Below are 9,645 nucleotides of genomic sequence, written 5' to 3'. Positions count from 1 at the left end.
ATATTTGCAGCAGCAATATTTCTTACATGCTCACAGCAGCATGTTGTGGATGTATTGGCAGTAGCAAGTCTCGGTGCAGCAGCAGCAGCAGCAGCAGCAGATCTATTCCGCCAAGACCAAGAACATTAACATTGTCATGTACATTACCATGCCAATCCCTGTTATAATAGAGTTGTTATAACAGAATTGTTTTAGTGATATGATGTGATTATTTGTTGGAGATGTTTCTCTGTTTTCTGTGTATTAAAGTTTTTTCAAAATTCAAAAATTCTCTCTCTCTCTCTCTCTCTCTCCAAGAAAGGTATATTCACTCGACAAGCTCGTGCATCTGCGCCGCCGTGTGCTCAATCCACTCAGTGTGCTTTGCTTATCACCTGGCGCACATCAGCTATACAGTCAATACTGAATGTTTAACATTATTGTGTGGTATCGGCGTTTGGTATCGGGGCATTTTAACGAGTACGAGTACGAGTACAGGAGCTCAGTATCGGGCCCGATACCAGTATCGGGGCATCCCTAATATATATATATATATAAATAAATGTTTTAAATTTCAAGTAATTTCAATGTGTATTCAAGTACAAATTACATTTACTTTTTAAAAAAATGAATAGACCCAGACAAACAATTCTTTGACATTTACCTATGAAAAATTTCCACATTTTCTTTGAGATCAAGTGTGCATTTTTGGTACTGTTCATGAAGAATAGCATAAACGTTTCATAAAAACTGTTCTAATCTAAGCATGTTTATATGGCAAGAGGCTTGTATTATCAAACTACATTTCCCACTATCCTCTACAGCAGCACAAGAATGATAAAATGCATATATAATGCATACTTTACACACTTAATGCACATCGTTTGCTCTTCATTTGTTGCACCAAATCATAATTACGATTTCTGAAGCCATAAGTAGGCACTTGCCTGAAGGCAGCATTAGATACAGCTGGTGACACTTCATATGCTCTTCTGTCCCACATCTTCTCCCTCCCAATCCTCCTTTATCTCTTTCTCAGCCAACAGCCCTATTATTCTTCATCTGTCATAAACATTCACTATAAATAGACTCTTTTTTTCTAATGTGTCACCTGCTCCTGGTCTCCTCTCAGAACAAACTACAGCTCTTACAGTGATGACTGAGGGAGGCTAAAAATAGCGCTTACAAAAAATGGTCTAAATCTTTTTTGCCTTGGCCAATTTTGTCCTCACTTGATGAAATGGACTGTGGCAGCGATAGATCTATTTCAGAGGAAGCATCTCCAATTGTCATCCATTTCATTCATTTGTCAGACAGCCCTCAGATGTGAACTCCACTCTATTCCTCTTTCACAGCTTGATATCCATTCCAGTGAAATGATAAAACAAAATCCCACTTTTCACACAAATTCGTAGAACTGCTATTGTGGGTTCTATTTACTGGTTACATTAGGGTAGATTAGAAGCCTGAAAGTGTCTCACTCAAAAAATGGACCTGACCAATAGTAATCAAACTGTATAACTGATGATACACACATTTATCCACTGACCTACAAAATTCAGCAACTGTCAATGGCTTTGAATGACACTGTCAAATTAGATATGTCACAAGTTTAGCTGGCTAATTAGATTTATTATTCCCGCTAAAATGTTGTTTTATGTGAGACAAAAAAATAGCAATTTAAATTTGCTAGAGAAATTATTTTTGGACATTTCTAATTGTAATGTTGTCACTTTAGTTTCAAATTAGAATAATAATAATAAATTATCTGGCATTTTCATTTATTTGTACATGGTCTATTTAATATTCATAAGCTAGTCATGCATAAAAGTTAAACACTTTAACTGGGTAATAAGATTTACTGCTCTCTCTAAAATATTTTTATGTTATTTTATGTTAAAAATAGCAATTCAATATTCAAAAGAATTTATATAAATGATTTTTAAACATTTTAATTGTAAGGTTATTTCATTTAAAAAAAAAATGCATATAATTAATTAATCTACTTAAAAGAGTCATTTAAAATTATTTGTACATGGTCCATTTAATATTCATAAGCTAGTCATGCGTGATGAGCACATCAGCACAAATAATATTTACTACAGCACTAATTATTTAACACACAATTATGCTTATGTACCTGCTTTATAATGAATTACAGCTGATTCTATGGCATTTCATTCTGAATGTGTGTGTCTGTAAGAGGCACATACTGTATGTGTGTGATAAAAGATGATCCTCATCTCCTGGGAGATGTATGGACAGATGAGGGAGGGTTGATGAAAGTGAATAAGAGATGAGACAGGGATTAGCAGTGCTGTTTCAGTGTGTGTATCCTGCAGTGAGACTGATAGATCTGCAGCAGTCACCTCAAGCCTGACATACTGATCAGGACTGCAGACGTCTTTCTCCATCCAAACAACCCAAACCCGCAGAGATACTGCTACCGTTTGATGATGATGAGGGAGAGCCTGTTGCTATAGTAACAGGTCATGGCAACTGCTCTAACCTCTGCAGCACCAAACAAAGGTGCTAACAAGACACTCAATGACAGGAAACTACACAGATATGACAGTCAGAACATGACCTGTGTTGCACGCTCATATCATTAGAGATTAATTACTACAGATTAGTGTGTATGCAAAATGTGATGTTTTGTATATTGGTTTTCAGTGCTAGATTAGAACAAGTTAGTAAATACAGTTTCCTTCTGATTAGCTTCGCCTTTACTGCATCATGAAGGAGTAAACTGTAATTCTGCCACCTTCTGGAAATTTATGATTTAGCAACATTACCTTGCTTCACTGAAGTCAGACAATCTAGCACTGACTAGGTATACTACATTGACTGATATTAGAGATTTTGTATTTTCGGTATCGGTATCAAGTTATATTGCATATACATTTACTGATAAATTGTGCATGCTAATTTTACCTACACTGTTATGACTAGATCTACATTAAAAGCGCGATAATAATAATAATTTTAAAAATTATTTAAAAGAATCTGATCAATTTAAATGAATGAAAATGAATATTTATTTTTGATACATTATATTATAATGTGAGTTGAGTTTGGAGTGGGACTTTTTTGGCTAAAAAAAATGGTAGACCCATGTTTTGGGTGTTTGGCAAACTTGTTTGTGTGCCATTTTCATTTGGTGCTGCTAGTTTTTTGTTCAGTTTTTGTAACAGTTCATCAATTTTTGGATGTTTCCATTAACAATAATAACCTTGTTATCAAGTGTCTTATTGTGAGTGTTGAATCTCAGCATGAAGCACTGGGTTTGAGAGAAGAGCCACAGTTGAGTGGTTAATTCTCAGGAAAAAAAGCTTCTACTAAGCAGTGAAAGTGAAAGAGAATGTCACAGCTGATCAAATGATAAACTTGCAATCAGTAAACCTCCATGTAACACAGGCCAAATGTCTAAGACCACTAAATTGAAATTGTTAATTTTTTTTCCCCTTACAAATGCTAACATAAGCATGACAATATTAGAAAGGTTTATATTTTCACATGCATTTTCAGATGTATTTCAGAACTTATGTCCGGCATCATTTGCTTAATGACAGCAACACTTGAGCTCAGGAACGAAGTAATGCATAGACTTCCATGGGCTGAAGCTCAGGGGCCCACGCTGGGGAGGGTCCTATTTGCTGCATGATGCACCATGCTGCAATAATTACTTTTATATATAGGAATTTACAGCAGTAACAACTGCATTCTATAACCAAACTCACATCCGTACATTTTCAAGACTAACAAGCTCATTTTTGCTAAGCTCTGCTGTGTGAATAGAACCGGACAACCGGACTCACGGTTTCAGTGAGTTTTGTGGTCTGTGTGCAACTCAAATACTCCGCTCTCACTCTGTTGTCAGTTAATGTGACGCACGAACTTAAGCCTCGACTTTTGTCGATTCAAATGTGATAAGATTTTAGAGTATCATTTTACTTTAATCACTATCACTATGATTACAGTTTATAGATCCTATTGCACATTCATTAAGACAAAAATTGGATTTTGCTGATGTTATCAAGGACTTTTCAGATGGAAAAACAAGTAGGGAAAGTCATGTAATTTGAATTTATTCATATTTTAGCACAAATTAAAATGTCTATGAGGCCTAGTGGCATTTTTACTTGGGGTTGGGAAGCCTACTGCAATGCTGTAACCCAAGGACCTCTGGTTATCTAAAGGCACCCCTGCTTGAGCTGCATGAACTTGTGTAAAGCCTGAGGATCATGTTATCCAATATGATTTGAGAATGTTTCAAAGAGCATTCTGTGCTTCAACGGAAGAAAGAAAATCTGTCCTTTTTTACACTGTATAAAGTTACAATGTAATTGATTACTTCATGATTTTATGCCATAGGTTTGTTTTAAATTATCCAAAACAAATACTAGATTTACAAGCAAATGACTACATTTATGCAAAAGCTGGTCAAGATGCTTTTACCTGTGTGCTGAAAAGACTCTATCTGCCACCTGGATGCTGATGTCAGACATATCAGCCCTCTGATACAGAGCCAAAAGATCTGCCCCAAGCCCTAATGCTGGCCCTAAATGCTCTAAACCTGACAAACAAACAGAAATTAAGCAGAATGAGTAACAAGGCCACAACATGTTACGCTGGCTCTTACTATTCACAAACAGACATTAGCACTAATGCAGCTCCAGTGGACAGAACTGATCAATAAAGAACAATACGATTTCTGGATCAAATCAGTGAAGAAAAAAGTATGTAAATTATATCCGGAAAAGTTGTCCTTACCTGGGTCAGAGCTGACCTGAGAGTCAACATCATGGCCGTCTACAGCAGTGCCGTTCACTACCAGCGAGTGGCCGTTGTGTATATTTAAGGTGCTATTCTCCTTCACCAGGCACTTGTCTTCTGTGTACACCTTTCTGTTACAGAAAGCGCAACATATAATTTGTTACCAAACATGTATAGCACAAGTCTTTTACAGACTGGTACAGGACTGATCTATGGTTTTGTTTTACATTTTGAAAGGATCAAAAACAACTTTAATGCTATTTATTATAGTAATAGCCCAGAAAATGCCATTATGTACTGTATAAAGTCCTTGAGGGCTGCAGGTTCAATCCCCTGCAGGTGGATGACAGGTGTAGTTGCTTCGGTTCCCTGCAGGAGGTGAGGAGCTCGGGCCAGCAGCACCGCCCTGTGGGCCTTCAGCCGAAAAGCAGTACCCACACACAGAGTGACGTCAGTCTCCTGCTCCTCCTGCAGCAGCCTGTTGGAGAAAGAGATCTTCATCAAAATAATATTAAAAAACAATGCAGCAGTTCTGTTACTTTTGAGAAACAAACAAACAAATTGCTCAGCACCCCTTGCTATTTTGCTTCAATCGGCAAAACACTGCTGAGAGATTTTCTGATGCTACATTACGGATTTTTAATATTAAAAATAGGTGTCAATACCCAAGTAAACTAGTCAAAAATAATGTAGCCTAATGGTTGAAAATCTGGGTTGAAAACAAAAATACTTCATCTAACACCACCTAACTACAATTTCACTAGAACTGTTATGTAAACACACATACATTTCTATTCTAAGGTTCTATAGTGTAACGGAAGCCTGTTTTTTTTTTATGAGTTTAAAATATGAAATAGTCACACTATGATATATAAAGTTATGAAATAAAGTCTAAATTATAAGAAATAAAAACAATAATAAAGTCACTCTCTGACAAATCACAATTGTGAGATATAAAGCCGCAATTACCTTTTAATTATTTTTTGTACTCTTAGGCATAGACAGGCTTCTATAGTACTTCAGCATAAAAAGGTGTAAAAAGAAAAAGGAAGAAGGAAAAAGAAAGAAAACAAATAACAAAGACTAACCAGTGGTATTGGTAGTATTCTAAGGAGCTTGAAAAAGTAAATTAATATTTATTTTTTTTAACTATGATATGTCACTGACATTATATCTTATTTTAAACTTTATATCTCAGTTGCCCATTTTATATTTTACTGACACAGGCTTTCATTGTGTAGTAACAGGCTGACTTACTACGCATTAAAAAACCATTAGAGAACACCATAACTATTACTAAGTATCACAGATACTAAGGTATTAAATCTCTTCCCTCAACTTCACATCCACATCAACATCATTGTCAGCATCATTTTGGCATCTTCTGCTGCAGTGCGACGAATTTAGATGACCCAGAATCCTAAGTGGCCCTAGGCCTTTGTGCTGGGTGTTGATGTGACTGCAGTCCTCTCTCCTCCGATGTATGCATGCAGAGATGAAGAAGTGGAGAAGGGAATTGCATTTCCATCCAAACTAAAAATGCTGTTCCATCAGTAGTAATTACAGCACCAAGTGTGATGCCACAAGCTTACAGATGGCAGAAGACTACAGTGCACTTCAGTTTGGAATGAAAAAGAGGATACAACCTTTCAACAATTGGAAATCACTATGAAAACAACATGCTTGGTTCCTTCTTCTAAGACTAGTGGTGCATGGAACAGTCTTCATCTCTAAAATGAACAATAGTAGGGGTGTACCAATATTACAATTCTGGCCAATACTGATAATTTAGTTGATATTAATTTTATTATTATGGGCAGCAACTAATAAATGGAGAATATTACAATTCAAATACTAAATCAAAAATGAGCGGAAACAAGCATGCAAAATTAAATATTCAATATCAATCAATCAATCAAATATCAGATGTGTGGTACTGGCATATTGTGCATCCATAAACAATGAGTCTATTTTTCCTTAAATGCTGTCTTTTTTAATGCTACAATAGTGAACGGAATTATTTATTTTAAAAAATGTCCTAATAAAAAAATCTCTCTCTCTCTCTCTATATATATTTTATTTATTTATTCTTTTGTTTTAATTATTATTTATTTATTTTATAGAAATGTCTTTTTTTAATTCCACACTTTTAATTGGTAGACTACATGTACACATAAAGCAAATGATTAGAGTTTGCATATGAAATCACTGAAGGGAGTGGCATGAGCTGTGCAAACACTAGAGCAGGTTAGTGTGATTTGACCACACTGGTTGCTAAGAGTGCATCATATAACAACACTGATATTCCAGGCTCTGACCACTTCAGACAAGTTTTGAAAAAGAATAACCAAGGTCTTTCATGTTAAAGGTGATAATTACCGGTTCAGATCTCTTGACAGAGCATTTGCCAGTCGCTTCTTCAGCTGGTTTCTGCATTTGCGCTCTTTAGCTTGGAACTCCCGAGGAGCCTCAGTGGACGACATGTTATTGCCAAACTGCTGAGCCCATACGTCAGCACATTTCTGTGATGATAAACATCTGATGAGAGAAACAGGAAACACAATTCAGTCTTTAAACCGCAACCTTACTATATTTACTCTACAACAATAAATGATGATGATCACAAATTCACTATTTAATGATGCTTTTGTCTAAAGTGTCCTAAAGTACATTTATAAAAAAAAAAAAAAAACAGTCCATGTGGTCAATCAATCTGGGCTTTGTTTTATTTGTTTATTTATTTTGTCATTGTTTAGTTTTAGTTTAGAAGGGTTATATAAAAATCCTACTCCATAGGGGACAAAAGATATTTCGCATGTGAAATGTACACCAATATATATCCACTGGGAAGAAATCTATAATATAAATGATATTTTAATTATTTATTATTTGTGTGTACAATTAAGTTTTTATGTCCTAAAGAAAAGCTATCCTCAATATTTTTAATCACATGTAATATTTTTCCAAATAATGTTGATGTTAATATAGAAATGAACAATTAGGAGAGTAGCACAAAGTCAGATTATTATTACTATCATACATAATATCAAAAGTCAGCAGTATATTGTACCAAAATCCACTTGAATGTTGATGAAGGCTATGATTAGATATTAATTCTGGACGTGAAATGGAAAAAAACTTTAACAGATTAAATATAGTTTAAAGACTTTAACTTTTCAATATATTATTTTCACTCTCACTTTCTTTCTCTGTCTATAGTAGGCCTATACAACAGACACAATTTAGTTAATATTTATATGAAACAATATTTAAAATTCCTTCAAAAATGCATTTGAAACAGTGTATGAACCACTGACAGGGGCTTTTAGAGCTGACACACTTCTGTTAAATGGGGTTTGAACGCCACTTACCCAGTCAGATCTTTGACCACTAGACAACTAAGTTAAAGATGGACTAAGCATTTTAATAATAAAGTAAATTATTTATTATTAAAGGGTAGACTCATCTGGCTTATTTGCTCTTAAGAGACAAATAAAAAGTCTTGCTAATATTATAAAGCTTAGATGGACAAATCTGATCTCTATTAAAGGTCCCATATTGTCAAAACTGAAATTTCCTGGGTTTGGCAAAAGGAGAGTGGGACGGTGGGCGGTGCTCGGGGTGGTGACTGAAGGCAGTGACTGCGTAGTTCTGACGTCAACTTTTTACAGAAGTCACAACGGTTCGTGAAAAATAGCAAGAACTTTAAGCAGGCTGTGTGCATGTTACTGTGGACTGACTGTTTTGAAACTTATATGGTAGTTAAATAGCCCCTAGACCTCAGTAATCGTGAAAAAAGCTAGGAAATTTCAGCTTTGACAATATGGGACCTTTAAGGTTTCTCACTGTTAGCATGATTAGCATTCACACCTTTGAGTTACCATTTCAGAGAGCTATCAAAACAAGCCTGCTTGAATAAACCAATCATAAAATAATTATTACACAAAATCACTCCAAATATCCCCCACTGTTGTGCTAAATAAATAAAAGGGTGTGAATGTGTATTCATTGATTCGGAATGCTAGCCATTAGCCTTTAAACTGTCATTAACCAAAGAGATAATATTTATATTAATCTTACCTATAAGTGTATCTACAATTATCTACAAAAAGAGGATTATGTATATCGCCCTGCTGATGGTAAAACCAGACCACTGAGGCACAATGACATTTCAAAAGCATCAGTGAGGCTGTCGTGTTGTCAATGACAACAGTATGAGGACACTTACCTCGCGCACTATCACACCGAAAACTTCTCAAAGTTAAACACCCACATCTGCACTTAAATGTCCACAAACGATTCTGATAGAGAAAGTGAATTTTAGCAGTCCACGCGAAACTGACAGCTAAACACAACCTTCACAATTTACATGGGGAGTGTTGCCTGGGAGTTGGGGGTATTTCTACCTTTGTTTTGCTTCCCTCATGCGGTGCAAGTGTGAATTGCATGACATGCAAAGTAGGTGAAGGTTGTCAAGTTAGATTTGTGCCCAATGTAGTTGAACGAAAGTTTTCAAGCAACAAACCAAATTATAAACTGAGAAATTTAAAAAACTCTCTGGATGAATGAATGAAAGAATGAATGTCAAATCTAGACTTAGTTTTACAGGTAGCCCATTTTCTACGTTTCAAAGTGTGCTTTGTTTTCATTCTAGCCTATGAAGATGCTTTTGTCAGCTTCTGTACTTTCATACAAGCAACTGTCAAGATAGTTTTTTCCAAAACAAATGATTGTTAGGACTAAAAAGACCCCAGAGCAACCATTAACCCTCATTTTAGACCAAAAAAATGTTTAGATTTTTTTTTTAAATCGCTCATCGGAATGGTTCGAATCCCCCACTTATGTGAACTAGTCCCACGTTTTATCTCAAATTCAAGATTTTATTGATCT

The 9,645-nt window shown here is 35.4% G+C and overlaps 1 protein-coding gene across 1 annotated transcript in view; it reads right to left on the bottom strand.

Annotated features, from left to right (window-relative positions):
• The window catches only part of LOC107678356 (uncharacterized protein KIAA1107-like), a 29,156-nt gene extending 20,022 nt beyond the window's left edge, over positions 1-9,134 (bottom strand). Inside the window, exons 1-5 of the mRNA XM_016473581.1 lie at positions 8,984-9,134; positions 7,135-7,293; positions 5,054-5,233; positions 4,753-4,886; positions 4,438-4,555 (exon numbers count right to left, since the gene is read on the bottom strand). Of these exons, the coding sequence (XP_016329067.1) occupies positions 4,438-4,555; positions 4,753-4,886; positions 5,054-5,233; positions 7,135-7,238 (536 nt within the window). The 5' untranslated portion in view covers positions 7,239-7,293; positions 8,984-9,134. The remainder of the gene's footprint in view (positions 1-4,437; positions 4,556-4,752; positions 4,887-5,053; positions 5,234-7,134; positions 7,294-8,983) is intronic.
• Between the last annotated feature and the right edge of the window lie 511 nt (positions 9,135-9,645).

Source organism: Sinocyclocheilus anshuiensis, unplaced genomic scaffold (genome assembly GCF_001515605.1).
Source record: "Sinocyclocheilus anshuiensis isolate Anshui unplaced genomic scaffold, SAMN03320099.WGS_v1.1 scaffold1426, whole genome shotgun sequence".
In the NCBI taxonomy this organism is placed as follows: Eukaryota; Metazoa; Chordata; class Actinopteri; order Cypriniformes; family Cyprinidae; genus Sinocyclocheilus; species Sinocyclocheilus anshuiensis.
The sequence above is the reverse complement of the archived record's forward strand: the minus strand, read 5'-3'. Positions and strand labels throughout refer to the sequence as shown.